The sequence below is a fragment of the Monodelphis domestica genome, chromosome 2 (assembly GCF_027887165.1).
Source record: "Monodelphis domestica isolate mMonDom1 chromosome 2, mMonDom1.pri, whole genome shotgun sequence".
In the NCBI taxonomy this organism is placed as follows: Eukaryota; Metazoa; Chordata; class Mammalia; order Didelphimorphia; family Didelphidae; genus Monodelphis; species Monodelphis domestica.
In genome coordinates this window covers 255018157-255035059 of record NC_077228.1, presented here as the reverse complement: position 1 = coordinate 255035059, position 16903 = coordinate 255018157, and the positions used below count along the sequence as shown (strand labels likewise).

Here is a 16903-nt window from a genome sequence, read left to right as displayed (position 1 = left end):
CTCTCTCTCTCTTAAACAGCAGTTTAAACAGGATAAATTAGCATGTGTATGTGCTAAAATGAAAAACTGTCAGAAAATTAAGACCCGAAGCTCTAAAGATGAACAGGAAAATCAGCATACCAGTCCAAAGAGAAAATGGGAACCATGAGAATCGATTTCCATTCAAATTGTTGATGTATTCAGCCACTTGTAGGTTTTCATTTTTAACCAATCATTCAAGCGCTAGCATTTCCAACGTTCCAATCAGAGCGGGCTTGTGTCTATAAATAAAGACTGCAGTAGCCAGAGGCTTAAGTTTTGTCTTCTCAGCAGTGTCTAGCTGTTCCTTCTGCTTTTACTCATGGCTCGTACAAAGCAGACTGCTCGCAAATCCACCGGAGGGAAAGCCCCGCGTAAGCAACTGGCCACCAAGGCGGCTCGTAAGAGCGCTCCCGCTACCGGTGGCGTGAAGAAGCCTCACCGCTACCGACCTGGTACTGTAGCTCTTCGGGAGATCCGACGCTATCAGAAGTCGACAGAGCTCTTAATCCGTAAATTGCCCTTTCAACGGCTGGTACGTGAGATCGCACAGGATTTTAAGACCGATCTTCGCTTCCAGAGCTCAGCTGTCATGGCTTTGCAGGAAGCCAGTGAAGCCTATTTAGTAGGGCTCTTCGAAGACACGAATTTATGTGCCATCCATGCAAAACGGGTAACGATCATGCCCAAGGATATACAGTTGGCCCGTCGTATCCGAGGGGAGAGAGCTTGAAACCCCTTTTGTTCCGAATTTATGGCTAAAGGCTCTTTTCAGAGCCACCCACGATCTCACTGAGAGAAGCTGTAAAGTTGCACAAAATTTTATCTTGGTACTTTGTACTCTTTGTGAGGTTTTGAGTGCTCAATTGCATGCCACTTGTTGGAAAGGAGTTTGCAGACTATCCTTTTAATTTGCACGAGTTAATAAGTGGAATGACTTTCCAAATAGAATTTAGCTGAATTGAATATCCATTGGAGTCTCAGTTCAATAAACCTTTAGTGTGTCTTGCGGCAAATCGGCTATTTTCTAGTATGCTAGGCACTAGATTGCAAGGAAGTCCATCTTGTCACTATCCCTAGGGTTTAGCAGTTTTAATTAGTGGAGAAAGTTCTTCACTGGGAGCTCTCAGCAGAAAACGCAGATACAGAAGAGTCAAAAAGTGAAGTCGGAGTTAGCTGAAAAGGAGAATTAACATACACTTGCGTCTCCCTTTAGGAAAATCACTTGCAGTTGTGTGGAGGTTATAATTTGATAGGTGAAGGAGGAAGAGTGAAGGCTTCAAGTTAATGGGTTTTGCCAACCTGAGGGTCCTAGAATACTGGAACTCCACAGACTTAGAGGTCAAAAGTAGGTTGGTGGACAAAAATAATGACTCAGTTTTCAGGCATGATAATAACTATAGAAACCATTTGCAAAGCCCTCCACTTTTCATTTCATGTTCACAACAACCACTCCAGGGTAGGTGCTATTATTTCCCCTATTTTACAGATGAAATTTTTGAGAAAAAGAAGCTAAATGACTTGCTCTGGGTCTTATGGCTAGTAAGTGTCTGAGGCACCTTTTTCTCATTTGATGCCAAAGTTCCATCCTCGTGTTGAGTTTAAGATGGCTACTTCCAGTTGAATATGTCCTATAAACAGTTGGGATGGTACTGAAGAGATACTTGGGGCTCAATATATACATTTAGCAATCATCTGCAGAAAGATGATAAAACCTGATGAGGCCACCAAGGGAAAACAGAAAGAGAACAGGGCTGATACAAAGGCTTGGGGATGCACCTATAATGAGAGACGGGATATCTATGGTAAAAAAGCAAAGGATATTGAGAAAGTATAAATATATCTAATATATATTTACATATCTGTGGTTACCCTCTTCTCCCTATCAACCCTTTTGTGATAGGATACTGTCAAATTGACTACTTAATCTATTATTTCATCTTGGGTATACTGATGATGATTTTGTCATAAAGTTATAGGAAATAGTATTGAAATGTATCTTTAGTCATCAAGCAATCACTTGTTTTTTTCAGTTTTAAATATTCATGAAATAAATAATTCAAAATATAATCTTTCAGTGTTCTAAAGGTCTATTTAGTCTTTTTTTTTATTTTTATATAAGTATCCTTTTTAGCTTCATCTCATCCTCACATTGTTTGGGGAATCTTATCCTGCATATTATATTCATAGGATACATAGGCCTTCATTACCAACCACTAGAGAATTTCAATAACCTGTAATTTTCCCATCTCCATTTACTGCTTCCATCCCCAACACACATGTACACACACTCCAATCTATCCATCACAACACTGACAGAATAACCTTTCTTATATATAAATTTAGTCATCACTCTACTGCTTAAAAATCTTGTTAAAAGGCATAAGCGACTTGTTAGACCTCCCTTTCCATCCCCCTCCAGGATAGAACGATGCCTATATTGGACACCACTTAGCATGTTAACATGCATAAACACGGAATACATATACATAATTACAATTAGTAAACCAGCTAAAAGGGGTCACGTTAGTCACCATAGACCAAACCAAAATAACTAAGGAAAACAGGAATCTTATAAGATAAACTTGGTCATAATCCTAGGATCTAGAGAATGAAATAAATGGTCACCCTGACCGTAGTTAACTCAGCAGAGTATTTTAAAAACCACGAGTTGAGGGATGGAATCTTACTGCGTTTTGGGTTGCAGTTACCTTCCAAGAGCAAATCATGCAACATGTGTTGTGAGCTCTCTCATGCGTGTGGGCGGCTCTTAAAAGAGCCCTTGGGGTGGTAGTTTTAAGGTTTTACTGCCCAAGTCTACTTGGAGCTGGTGTACTTGGTAACAGCCTTAGTGCCCTCGGACACGGCGTGCTTGGCCAATTCCCCAGGCAGCAGCAGGCGCACAGCAGTCTGGATCTCCCGGGAAGTGATGGTGGAGCGCTTGTTGTAGTGCGCCAGGCGGGAAGCCTCGCCGGCGATGCGCTCGAAGATGTCGTTGACGAAAGAATTCATGATGCCCATAGCCTTGGACGAAATGCCCGTGTCCGGGTGGACCTGCTTCAGCACCTTGTACACGTAGATAGAGTAACTCTCCTTGCGACTACGCTTGCGCTTCTTGCCATCTTTCTTTTGCGCTTTGGTCACCGCCTTCTTAGAACCCTTTTTCGGGGCAGGAGCAGACTTGGCGGGTTCCGGCATGTCGAGGAATAGAGCGAAGCAAAAGCTCAGAGAAACTCAAACGCGGATGTTTGCTCTCACTCAGTCGGTGCTACTTGTAGTGCGCGTATTCAAATGAGAGATTGGAAATTCCTAACGCCGGATTGGATGAAGCATGTTCAAAGCCGTTTCCGTATTGGGAGGAGCATATGCAAAGGACCAGATGACAGTCCAAGTTTTCAATTGGCTAGTTAAGTAAAGAGACTGAATCTATACAACCAAAATCCTACTCCTTTATGACATTTTTCTCGTAGGCTGGGAACAATTTTTAAAATGCTTTCCAAATTGTTTCCGTTTAACATGCCTGAATCTCTTGGTAACTCTACAATGTGTATTGATGTAAAATTGCTCTGAGTCGTTTCTACTTATGCTTGGCTTTTCAGTATTTGATAACCTTTGCTGCAACTGCACCAGCAGCCACGTTGGGCTCCGAGGATTTAGCCTGCCATTAACCTATATTAATGGACTTAGAAGCTTCCTTGGTTCATGCATGCACCAACTTACTGTCCCAGGAATGTTGGAAAGTGAAGTAAGCCAAATCAGAACAGAGTGACCACGAGAAAACAATGAAAAACTACAGAAAGCTAGTGAGTTAGTCAGTGACCATTTCAAAGGATAGGAGATGCAAAGAAAGGAAAAATATTGTCCCTTCTCTGAAGAAGCTCACATTCTAAGAGAGAAGAAAACATGTTAACAACTACATACATATATAGCATATATATATATATGTTTCATATATATATGTATATGTATATAGCATATATACACAGCACATAGAAAGTAACCACACAGAGAATGCACTACTAGTAGGCTGGCAGATGCCTGGGAGAGAAACTTCTAAAGAAGGTGGAATTTGAGCTCAATCTTCAAATTTAGAAGAACTGAGGGAGGAGGAAGAGCATTGCAGGTAGACCCCCCAGGCATGAGGAAACAAGCTACTGCAAAGAAACGCAATTAAAAGATGGAATGTGATATGTGAGGAATAGCAAATATGTTAGAGTAGGTGAATGGGAGAATATGTGGAGAATAAAGTGTAAGAAGATCAGATAAGATAAGAAAGACTCCATACTGTAGAAGTATTTAAATGACAAAAAAGCTTTTACATGTGATCCTGGAAGTAATAGCGAGCCTGTGGAGATGAAAAAAAAAATCATCTATACTTTATACCTCCTTGAAAAAAGCTGTCTCTACTTTAAACCTGTTTCCTCTCTTCTCAATCTTCACTAATTTTTAACCTGATTATTCAAGTAAAACCATTCTTCAAAATTACCAACAACTACTAAACTTCCAAATTTTATGTGCACACACCCTTCCCCCCTTCATCCTCTTTGACTTTTTCTGTAACTTTTTTTCTGTTTACAAACTTTCCCTTCTTTCCTGGGTTTTCATGAGACATATAAAAACAAGAGTCCTATCACACTTCTATCCTAGCTATCCCAGCCATAAACCAGGGAAGCACCTCTTATGGAGAAACCATTTATTTCTAACAGTTTGTAACCTAGGGAGCAAGTTGTAACACCCACAGAGCAAGTAAGTCCTCCCCGATGAAGTAGCAAGTTTCCCTGAGAAAGAAATAGGAGGCACTGTGTGCTAGTTAAGTAAAACCAACCCTATTAATTTGACAGCCATCTCCTTTTACATTCAGATCTAGACAGCTCATGAACCTGAACCCAAGAGCCTTGGGAATAACAGTACTTTCAGCACATTCTACTCAGTCATCACCCTGGGGGGAAATCCTATAGTGATGTACCCTAGCAATAGCTTGTAGGTGCTACAAGTCACAGTTATTAAAGATCTAGAATAGAAAATTCTTGCCATAAGTCCTTGTTATTGTCAAATGATAAAATCAGAGATTGATATAGTTCTGTTTGTATAACTGACAAGAATATTACATTAGTGCTACCATTACATAATCACCATAGGACCTTTCCATCTGATTTGTACCTGAAATCTTCTACATATTTTGTGGTTTAATTATTGCCTCCCTTTAGATGACTTCCAGATGAATAGATCTAGATCTATTTTTTCCCAGGTTCCTGTCCCATTCCACCAACTGGATATTTTGAACTAGAAATCCTGTAGGCATTTCAACCTCAACACATTCATGACAAAATTCATTATTTCATTCCCCAAGCCCAATTCTTTTACTACTTTCTCTGATACTGATAATTTCCCTATCAAGAACACAGTCATTCCGATCAACAACTTCAATGTCATCCTTGATTCTTCACTCACCTTACATATTCAATTGGTTATCATATTTTCTAAGTTCTCTACACTATGTGCTACATATGTCCCCTTTCTGTCTAATCATTCTGTCTTCTTCATAACCTCCTGTCTGAATTATAGCAATAGTTTCCTAATTGGTTTTCCTGGCTCAAATATTTTCCCTACTCCAATCCATTCTCTACTTAACTTCTAGTAATGTTTCTAAAGAATAGGTCTGAGCAGGAGCAGCTAGATGGCACAGTGAATTGAGAGCCAGGCCTAGAGGTGGAAGGTCCTGGGTTCAAATTTGACCTCAGGCACTTCCTAGCTGTGTGAGCAAGTAGCTTAACCCCCATTGCCTAGCCATTATCACTCTTCTGCCTTGGAACCAATACATGGTATTGATTCTAAGACAGAAGATAAGGGTTAAAAAAAAAAAAAAGAAGAATAGGTCTGACCATGTCATCTATCTCCTATTCAGTCCTCTCAATGGCTTCTTATAACCTCAAGAATCATATAGAAAGTCTTCTCTTTAACTGTTAAAGCTTTTCTTAAGCTATCCCCTACAAGCTTTTTATTATTCGTATGCTTTATTTCTTTCCATATATTTTATGAATCAGTTAGAGCTACGTACTTACTGTTCCTTCCATACAACACTACTGTTTTAGCTCCATTCCCATGCTTTTGATTTGGCTATAGTGCATGTCTCAAATGCTCTCCCTCCTTACCACTACTACATTTCCTTACCTTCCTTCAGGACAGCTCAAATCTCACCCCCCCCCCCAACTGATAGTGCCTTCTCTTATGAGATTGCCCATCATATAGTCTGCATATATCTTGTATATACTTACTTATTTACGTGGTGTATTTACATGGCAGACCCACTTTATCTCTTTCAATCTGGATCCTAGTTGAGATTCCCAGTGATTCCCAGGACATGTGTTCAATCCTTGGGTCTTGATGGCCAACAGATTCCAATGTGATAAAAATTGATCTTAACCATCGACCCCCGGTGAACCAGGACTTTGCCCACCCAGCATGTGAAGACTGCTTCGGTGGAACAGACAAAAGAAACCAATTAAGAAGATTCAATGGCTGAGATGCAAAGCACTGTGGAGTGCTTGGGGTGTGTTGGAGCACAAAGGACAACACGGCCATCCAATGCAGCTGAGGAAGTCTCCAGGTGTAACGACTTTTTGTACCACTGGACCCAGGCTTCTAACCCGGAGAGAGTGGGACTGTCTGTGCATCGATTTTTCCATTTAAATCTTCACGCACAAGTGTCTTTGTGCACAAAAACGCACAAAGACAATTGTCATCCTCGGTTACCGAGAGACTACTCCTACTTATTAGTTTATTTTATTATTTTTATTTTATTAGTATTATTTTATTAGTATTTTTTATTTTTATTTAATGCTTAAGTTCTTAATTTGTATATACACAATATCAAGAGAAGGCCCCAGGATATTGGCTGGACCCTATTTGGAGGATTTATGGGAGGATATAAACAAGAATTTCACAGAAGGTACAGGCAAAAGATATGTTTTGATGTGCATATGTTTGATAATCCATGACCAGTACTATTTAGTACAAAATATGCACCAAATATTTTATGTGCATCTGTTTTTATTAAATTATCTTTTCCCATGGAATCTCAAGGCTGCAACACATCAGACAAATAGTCAACCAGTCTTTAAAGATAACCAAACAGTCCACTACTAATTCTTAATTGTAAAATACATTTTTCTTATATCGAGCCTATTCTTGCTCTTAGCTCCACCCTACTCTTAGTTCTTCACCGTCAGAATTGAGCAAATTTAATACCAGTTCCACATTACTACAGTTATTAAAATATTTGAAGACAATTCCTATACTCCTAATTTTCTCACTGTCTCTGTATCTCTGTTGAGATTGCATAAGACTAATCAGTCAGTACAATCCTTCCTTCCTCCGTGCTCTTTCTTTCCCTCCTCCCCTTCACTTTCAATTACTATCAGAATTTTTGATAGTTTGGTCATAGGTTAAATTCCGAGGGAGTGGGTGAGTGGGAAAGGTTATAAGCATAGAGGATAGAAAATAAGCTTTTCCATTGGCTGATACAAATTATCCAATCATCGTTCTTCATTTTCGCGCTCAGTAGACTTTATAAACCCACGGCTTCAGGCATCTGGTACATTTCTTGCTTTGGTTCATTCTCTACTACTTTCAGTCTCCTCATAATGTCAGGACGTGGAAAGCAAGGTGGCAAGGCTCGCGCCAAGGCCAAGACACGCTCTTCTCGGGCCGGTTTGCAGTTTCCAGTGGGCCGTGTACATCGTCTTCTTCGTAAAGGCAGTTACTCGGAGCGAGTAGGAGCTGGGGCACCCGTGTACTTGGCTGCTGTCTTAGAGTACCTTACTGCTGAGATCTTGGAGCTCGCAGGCAATGCGGCTCGGGATAACAAGAAGACCCGAATAATCCCCCGGCACCTTCAGCTGGCCATCCGCAATGACGAGGAACTCAACAAGTTGCTAGGCAAAGTTACCATTGCTCAGGGTGGAGTCCTGCCTAACATTCAGGCTGTGCTGTTGCCCAAAAAGACCGAAAGTCATCATAAAAGCAAAGGCAAGTAGGTCATTTAGGACGACTTCATTGTCCCTGACACCAAAGGCTCTTTTGAGAGCCACCCACGTTTTCAGAAAAAGAGTTGATTCACTATATTTCGTAATTATGAGAATATGGTGGCATTTTACGTTAACGATTGCGCAATGTTGTACAGCAAAATCGTTAAAACTAAGCCTCGTCCCGGAAACTGCCCAATTCTTTCCCAAACTCCCCTCCTACGCCAAGGCACTGCATTTGCTTTCTGCCGAGGCTTGGAAAGCCAGATGGCTCTAACGCATGCCTCACTTCCCCTTTAGGCCTTTCTAGTGCAGAAGGAAGTTGGGGTTAGAGCTGAGAAAATGCAAAACTGGTAGATAACTAGTTTCTCCCTCCTATGCTCCACTTCGTTCGATTCTCTGGACCACTTCAGGTCCTTGGGAAGAAAGTATAGGGTTATGTTAACTCAGCAGTCAGGCGCTCTAGTAAGACAACTCAGGATCTGAAAAGTAGCTTACACCAAAAGGGGGAAAGTAAATTTCACCTGAACTGGGCTTAAGGGAACAGATCGGGGTGCATCCCGGGTGAGAATGGCATCGGGAGGTTGCATGCCCATTTACCACCAAATGATGATTGCTATTATCCTTACTATTCTGGTAAGGAATCGCTTTATTATACTGCCTCCTTCGCCCGTTCTACCACCTCACTTTCCTGCCCAGTCACTAACATACTAAATGACTATGTGGACCACACTACTAAACTCCCTCGAGCAACACTGCCACGCAGGGGATCTTTAATGTTTTTTGTGTGTGACGGACTCCTATGGCAGTCTGGTAAAGTCGTCGTTAGAATAAATGTTTCTTTAAAAAAATTAAGGATACATTGAATTTTAGTTAGAGGTTAATGAAAAAGATATAGTGTGCCCCCTTCCCCCTCCCCCCCTCCCGCAATCAAAATCACAATTCCTCTTAAATCTATTCACAGATAACTTCCGGGTTCGTAATCTTTCCCCAACCCCCAACCCCTAACCCCCTGTTTTCTGATCTAGTGGAAAGAGCCCTGGATTTGTTGTCCAGGATTTGACCTGCGGGTAACGCCTTTCATTTATCTGGGTGCTAGGTTCCTCTTCTGCAAAACAAGTGAGTTAATTTATGGCCAAATAGCAAAGGTTCCTTACTTTTTGAAATTATGATCTATTACTGAAATGGCTGAATTCACAAATAGGCATTCCGACTTTGAGTCCTGAAAATATCTAGGAAATTCTCATCCTTTTTGGCAAAATGGACTGTAACCTATAAGAGCCAGGAATTTTTTTTTTAATGATTTCATTAATCTTATCCCACTGTTCATTTTAAAAGCACATTCATGCATCTCTACTCCCCAACCCTGTGTTTTCGTCCTATCAAAACGTGATTTGGGAGAAAAAAAAGAATAAGAATTCCTAATGATTTCTGCTTAGAGAGACACAAATCCGTCTTTCAGAAACAAGTCAAAATGTAAACAAAAGCGGGGAAAAAAATATCCCAGAAGATAAGTCACAAACCAGAGCGAGTTTTTTAAAATATTAGGGGTGAAGAAAGGAAATCAGTTTTATTCTGACGAATATTTTAATTCTAGGAGAATGGAAATTCTTCAGGATTGATTTTGTCCATTAAAATGGCTTTTTATTCAGTGAAATTAGGGCATTGAATTGAAAACCAATTAGAACATAACGCGGGACTTTCAAATGTTGTTTTGTCCAATCAGGATAGGGTCACTTCTATAAATAAGGACTGGAACGGATCCTTAGCACTTTTCTCACTGCTCTTCTAGGACTCGCGCTTTAAGATGGCTCGTACTAAGCAAACAGCTCGTAAGTCTACTGGCGGCAAAGCACCCCGCAAGCAGTTGGCTACCAAGGCTGCTCGGAAGAGCGCTCCGGCTACAGGCGGCGTGAAGAAACCTCACCGCTACAGACCTGGCACCGTGGCGCTGAGAGAGATCCGGCGCTACCAGAAGTCTACAGAGCTGCTGATCCGCAAGCTCCCCTTCCAGCGGCTGGTTCGAGAGATCGCCCAGGACTTCAAGACAGATCTGCGCTTCCAGAGTTCGGCTGTGATGGCCTTGCAGGAGGCCAGTGAATCCTACCTTGTGGGACTTTTTGAGGACACAAATCTGTGCGCCATCCATGCCAAGCGGGTGACTATCATGCCAAAGGATATCCAGCTTGCTCGCCGCATTCGTGGAGAAAGGGCTTAAGCCAGGACAAGAAATCCAAAAGGCTCTTTTAAGAGCCACCTATATTTTCACTGAGAGTTGTAATGTCACTTGTGCTACATTAAGGAAGTGAAACTAGTAGTGAAAATTTGTTTTAAGGCAAGATGTTAAAGCTGAGCTGGTAAGTTCAATTTTGATTATAAAGCAGTGCAATACCTTTGGGTTTTTTTCCCTGTGTGGCTTTCCCGTTTGAATTGCAGCACTTTAAACCAAACATGTAAATAAGGCTAGAAGTTAAAATTTATTTTTTTAAACCCCCTTTGTTCTAAAAGCGAAATTTGCCTAAAGGGCCTTAAATGTTGATAGTGTCTTGTCATTAAAATGCAATAATACCCTTAATACTTTTTTGAGGTTTTTGTTCAAATGCTCAGTTTTCGTAAAGGTCTGGTGCCCAGTTTGTGGTGACAAGGCCTGTAGTAGTAGGCATAGTAACCGAACTGAGAAGGGAGCTCTTAGTTTTTTTTTTTGTTTCTGTTTTTTAAGATTGGGTTCGACAAAACTGTGGGTGGATTTGAGGAAGGATGTGGCCCAGTAGTAGACTTAGCACTAGGCTTGCTTGAAATCCACACATCCATTCTCAGACACTATAGTGTGTCCAGTGTAAATTACATCCTATCTCAATTCCTTGTCTAAAGTGAGAGGCAAAACCATTCTAATAAACTTGCCAAGAAAACTCCAAATGGGGTCCAAAAGAGCTGAACAATAGTTTGTTTCTTTTGAAAAATACCTCTTCATATCTTTTGGCCAGGTTTCTAGAGAATGACTTATAAGTGCCAATCAATTTCTAATCTTAGAAATGAAACCTATATCAGAAAAATTTGCTACAAAACATTTTCTTCCATCAACTTTCTCTTAAATTTTAGCTGCATTTAACATCTTTAAAAAAAAAACATTTTTTAAAGAGCAAAAATCCACTTTAAGAAAAAAAGTATAAAAGGAATATACTCAGAACCAGCAATATACTTCTGCTCCTAGTTCAGATGAAAATGAGATTCAGATGTCACCCCTTCCTCTTTGTATTTGGAGCTAAATTTCAATAGATGGAAGAGCTGATAGAAAAAAAAATTAAGATGAACAGAAGATCATTGCCTATGGAACAAGTATTATAGAGGGCACTGTTGAAGGGCTGGATGATATTTGCCTGAAACTTTGAGGTGGGAGGATTGAGGGCAATGGAAATGAGGAATTGAGTGAAGGCAGGGACTAGATTTTGAGACAGATCTATATTTCTTTCTAGTTACTCTGAGGTGAGGGCAATAAGAAAGAAATGAATGAACTTTGTACAAGTGAGTCCAGTGCAAAGCCCCTTTGGGTAGGTAGAACAGTTCTACAATTGAAATCTATAGTCCCACATGAAATATGAACATTAGTCTTCCCCTTCTACCTTCAAACCTCTCATACAAATCTTTTCCTATCTCTTCTCAGCTGAGAAACTTCCTTATTAACTCACATTTAAATAGGAGAAACATAAAATAGGATTTGTCTTCTAACATGGAAGAATCCTCCTTTCCTAAATTTCCCTACCATGTGGGAAAGTATAGCCTCCTTTGATTGGGTACATAGTGAAATAGGTGGGTAATATTGATGGAAAGGTTTGTATAAGTGATTATCAATTTTGGATATACCACTGAGAGGGTAGACCCAAACAGGCAGCTTATAGGCCCAGAACATTATCGGATTAGTAGACCAAAGTTAAAAACATTAAAGATGGGGGCAGCTGGGCAGCTGGGTAGCTCATTGGATTGAGAGCCAGGCCTAGAGATGGGAGGTCCTGGGTTCAAATATGGCCCAGACACTTCCCAGCTGTGTGACCCTGAGCAAGTCACTTGACCCCCATTGTCTAGCCCTTACCACTCTTCTGCCTTAGAACCAATTCACTTCTTAAGGAAGGTAAGGGTTTTTATAAAACAAACAAACAAAAAAAACACATTAAAGATAAGGTTTATTATCATACAAATGAAAGAGGATAGGAGGACCAGGAACAAAGGAATCCCTATTTCTTAAATTCTGGAAACTCCACCTTTCTATAGGCCTCAAGAGAAGCTTTCTTCAAAGTCTTTCAGATGCCTTTCTCTATACTCTCTATCTATAAAACTCCCACTAAATAGCTATCTGACCTAACTGGTCCTCCAAATTAAGGTGGGACAAGTTTATAGAATAGCTTTGAACTCTTGGTGAGTTCACCATCTTAGGCCCAAGCCCAAGATGGCTTCTTGGCCTTTCCCACAGACAGGCTTTACTGGGTTTATGGCAGTTCTCTTTTCAGGCATCAGGAAACACTTAGGACACAGGAACACAGGTAGATGATAAATGTGGAGACAGATTTGATGGGATCTCACATTGGATACTGTAAAAATAAAATTTGGTGAGTTGTAAAAATAAAATATTTAGATGGAAAAACTGTTGCAATATAGGTTCAAAACTTTTTCAAAACTGTTTAACCCAGTTCAGGTTCAAACTGTTCAGATACTTTTGAAAGAGGTAATCAAAAATATCCTCAAATGTGAACTTCCCTTCAGTTGCCAGGCGCAAGGACACTAAAAAAGATTTTTATTATAAACATAAAATGTTTATTGAAATATATAAGGATAAATAAAGGATTTCCAATTCTAAGGGATTCTAAATCCACCCAAATAAACTCCCAGGTTCCACAAGGAACCACTTCTCCTGTGTTTCACAGGCTACACTAATCCTCCCTGATCTGACTAACCCAAATTTATACTATCTAAATAAAAACTACCGCTAATATTCTTATAAATCTTAACTTTGCCTTCAAATTATAAAATAGCAAAGGCTAGCTGGTTGAGTCTCAACAAGGATCAAGTTAGAACTCAGAACCTTAATAGACTCAGAGTCCCAACCAAAGACCAGGTTTTTCTTTGGTCTTCTCAAACAATCTGTAAAAACCACAATGGATATTCAAGTGTTTCCCAAGTTGGGAAAGGAAAGCACTGAGCTCCTTCAGATCTTTCTCTCAGACAGAGAGGCAAATATGTTACTTCCTCCAGCCCTGAGAGAGTCTCTGAGAGTGTGTCTCTGCCAGAGACTGCCAAACTGCCAACTGCCAAAGAGAGTAATTGACATTAAAAAATGGTTATGTCAGCAGTTGAAATTAACATGCTTTCTCAGCTCTGCTTCAAACTCCAGTTCTTTTCTCAAGCCAGCCACTTTACTTCTTACCTCTAAACTAATAAAACAATACTTATTTTCTAATATCATCCTTACAATACCAGGATTCCAGGATCCCAGGATCCCAGGATAGCAGGAACCTTCAGCTCCCCAGGGAACAGGCAGGCAAAACTCCCACTTGGCTCAAACACACCAAGCCAGGGAAAGTTACCTCTCCAATCTCCCTGAAGGACAGGAACCAAAGGACCCCAACTGTCTCACTGTGCCATTTCCTACCTCTTCTTCAGACTCAAGAATAGAGTCTATAAAGTTCTGTGGCAAGCAGTAAACTCTGCAAACTCTTGCATTTACTCTCTTTTGCAAAGTCTTTCTTTCTTTCTCTCTCATACACAATGGCCAGAATAAAGTCCATATTTAATCCTGGCCAAACTGCTCAGTTTCTGAATACTTTCCTGTTATGTGCAATGGGTTTTGGAGGGGCCTAGCACCCCCAGAAATCACTCTAATGAGCAGACAGGAAACTTAGATAAGATGCTGACAAGAAGTGACCTTTATTAGAGAAAGAGAACACAGCAAGGAACATTGCTGGGTTTTATCTCAGCCATGTACACTGGCTTACATAAAGAATCCTTATTTTATAGGAAATCTATACAATGGTTCCTTGAGTTCACTACTACCTGTGTTTGAGTCATTGGTTTCTTATCTGACATACTCCTTACCCCCTTTTTGGTTCCCAGCTTTCTTTGAATCATGAGAGTTTTTTCTCAAATTAACATTTCCTCAGGTTTAGTCATAATTCAGGAATGTGCAAGACAGAACCACAATTTTCTAGGTAGGAGTGCTATTCCCATGGAAGATACTCTTACTGTATTTTCCAGGCTCCATGGCCTCCTCTTTGGACTCTTTGTACTATAATTTTCCTTAGGACTTAATTTTCTTAACCCTGAAATGAGGATTGCAAGTCAATTGAGAATTAATAACAAAGAAAAGCAAAGGTGTTTGGCTGCTTTTAATGTATTACTAATAATCAGAAGGGGCTTGGATGGGGGAAGGGTCTATTCACTTCCTGGAGAGGATGTCTGTTTGTTTTGTAGAAATAGGCTTCTTTTCTCTCTTCCCAGAAGGGCCTAGCTACTACTATTCTAATGCTAACCATAATTGTAAATAATGCACTACTGATTTTTTACTCCACACAAGTGTTGTACCTAAAGGTCAAAAGATTACATAGTTCACCCACAGTTTGAGCAATATAAAGTGAATTGGGAAGGGGGAACATCACTTCTCTCCTCTGTTTAGATTCTGTGTCTGCAATGTTTATTTTGTTTTGCTTTTCATTCAATTGCTTTTTATTTGCTTTTTTTAAATCCTCATTTTCAAGAGATGGCAATAATCTCCACTGGAACCATGGTAACCTCAGAGTCAAATTCTAGACAGGAAGATTCAGTCAGTCAGCCCAAAGGGGATGCCCTAAGAAGCCTGGGAGCCTGGGACTCAACTCTGAAGGGATTTTGGACTTGGAACGGGGACTACTCCAAAAGAGATGAGCTAAACCATGAATGTAATCCTCTTCCCCTCCCTTAGAGACTGAAGTGTTGGGGGATATTAAGCCCACATATTTGGGAGTAAACTGTTTGTGTACTAAGTGTTAATATACTTTTGAAACAAACGTTTCTCTATAGAAACTAATCCTATTATTAGTGTTAAAATGAATTTGAGTACAAGGGACCCATGGCTACAAGTACCTTCAGGTGGTAGGGACCAGGGTAGTCAGTCACATTGAGAAAATTGCCTCTTTTCAAGATTAGATACTTCTTTCCTTTTTCTATACACCTAAAATGCAAAACACAGCAAAATAAGACAAACAAAAAAACCTCTACATCATCTTCCATTCTTTTTTTTTTTTACACTAGGTTTTGATGAAGTGGTGTCTTTCTCTTTGTCCCAGGCTCCTGGGGTTCTTAAGGCATCCCTTTTGGATTGACTGATTGATTTCTCAACAGCTCTCCCCAACACCCATTTCACTGTAAAGTACAGTTGTTCAAGTTCTCCACAGCCTAGAAATCAGTCAAAAAATACACATTTATTGGGGGCAGATGGGTGACTCAGTAGATTGAAAGTCAAACCTAGAGATGGGAGGTCCTGGGTTCATATCTGGATTGAGACACTTCCTAACTGTGAGACCCTAAGCAAGTCACTTAACCCTTATTGACTATCCCTTACCACTCTTCTGCCTTAGGTTCTAAGACAGAAGGTAAGAATTTTTTTTTAATAATCTTGGGCAAGATTGAATTGAATTTTAAATGTCAATCTGTTATGGGGGTCGATGTGGGCGCCAAAATGTTATGGGCAGGAAGGATACCTTTGGGGTTCCGGAAGGATACCTTTTGCAAGAATGCAAGACTCTAAAACTTGGCTTAAAAACAAAAAGAGAAATTTATTAATTTAGAAAGTAATGTTGAGAATGGCCAGGAGAATTGCAAGGTGGGACAGCAAGATGGGAAGCAGTTCCTGGGAAGACAGCATGAATGGAAAGGCTGTCCCCCAGATGACATCAGTTCTGGTGTTTATATACTCTTTAGATGCTATGTCCTGGTGTGGACTTGACCAGAATGTTAGTCCCTCAGGCATTTGGTGGAGTGGGGTGGTCATCTAACTGGGGTCTGGCCAGGAGGCATAAAGATTAATTTCTTTGTCCATCTTAAATCTAGAGGACAAAAGAGTGCAAATATCTCAGGACCCTGGGTGGGGGTCATTGGGTGTTTCTAGGTTAAGAGTCATGAGGATGCAAAGGCAAGAGTTTCCCTGATAATAGTTCCCCTGGGTTTCTGGGGGTACAGTGCTCATGTCAAATCAGAGAACTGTAGTTTTTTAAAGTTAAAAGCAAGGGAAAGCCGCTTAAATTTCTTAGAGGAAAGGAGAAATAGGGTTAAGTCTGTGCTTTAACATTATCATTTTGATAGCCATGTGAAGGATGGATTGGAGGGGGCAAAATTAGATGCAGAGAGACACATTTAGAAAGCTATTACAAACATTCCAAGTGACAGGTCTGTCAACTAGAAAAAACGCAGAACAATTAGTCAAAATCACTCTCTAATCAAAGGGAAAGGGATTAGTGCTACTAAGTGCTCCCCTCCCAGAGACTGCACAGAGTCTGGAGGCCCTGTTCATTGACCCCTGGGAGTGCCACCCACTCAGGATGGACTTGGGGAACCTATATACCACTTTAGATGACCTGGGGGGTTTAGGATTAGAGGAACAGTTGATTGACTTTACAATGGTAAGAAAGGAAAATGAGGAGTTCCAGACAGGAATAACAGTGAGGGGCTGATGCCCTACAATGGACACAAAAGGGAAAGACCAAGCCCAGGGCTGGGCCACCTTGGTAATGGACCTTAGCCTAGTGGGAGAAACCATTGGGACAAAAGGGATACTTAATATCGGGTGGGATTAGCTGTTCCCACCTAAACTACCAGGAAGTCCATTGTCTGGTGAAGAG

The 16903-nt window shown here is 40.5% G+C and overlaps 3 protein-coding genes across 3 annotated transcripts; 2 read left to right on the top strand and 1 right to left on the bottom strand.

Moving 5' to 3' along the window:
- Positions 1-340: 340 nt before the first annotated feature.
- On the top strand, positions 341-10996 carry LOC130453524 (uncharacterized). Its single transcript, XM_056814685.1, has 5 exons — positions 341-745; positions 2911-3202; positions 7669-8046; positions 8590-8678; positions 9835-10996. The coding sequence occupies exons 1-5, from the start codon at positions 341-343 to the stop codon at positions 10258-10260; spliced, it is 1590 nt and encodes a 529-aa protein (XP_056670663.1). The 3' UTR covers positions 10261-10996.
- Positions 743-3275, bottom strand: LOC100011182 (histone H2B type 2-E). The gene has a single exon (XM_007483075.3). The coding sequence runs from the start codon at positions 3214-3216 to the stop codon at positions 2836-2838; it is 381 nt and encodes a 126-aa protein (XP_007483137.1). The 5' UTR covers positions 3217-3275; the 3' UTR covers positions 743-2835.
- LOC100011344 (histone H2A type 1-D-like) lies at positions 7607-8110 on the top strand. Its single transcript, XM_056814284.1, has one exon. It carries the CDS (start codon positions 7662-7664, stop codon positions 8052-8054), a length of 393 nt encoding a protein of 130 aa, XP_056670262.1. The 5' UTR covers positions 7607-7661; the 3' UTR covers positions 8055-8110.
- Positions 10997-16903: the final 5907 nt, after the last annotated feature.

Coding starts and splice junctions, on each gene's coding strand:
- LOC100011182 (XM_007483075.3), bottom strand. CDS start 3,216: ATGCCGGAACCCGCCAAGTCTGCTCCTGCCCCGAAAAAGGGTTCTAAG.
- LOC130453524 (XM_056814685.1), top strand. CDS start 341: ATGGCTCGTACAAAGCAGACTGCTCGCAAATCCACCGGAGGGAAAGCC. Junction 3,203..7,668: donor TCGGGGCAGGAGCAGACTTG/GCGGGTTCCGGC, acceptor TCATAATGTCAG/GACGTGGAAAGCAAGGTGGC. Junction 8,047..8,589: donor AAGTCATCATAAAAGCAAAG/GCAAGTAGGTCA, acceptor TTAAGGGAACAG/ATCGGGGTGCATCCCGGGTG.
- LOC100011344 (XM_056814284.1), top strand. CDS start 7,662: ATGTCAGGACGTGGAAAGCAAGGTGGCAAGGCTCGCGCCAAGGCCAAG.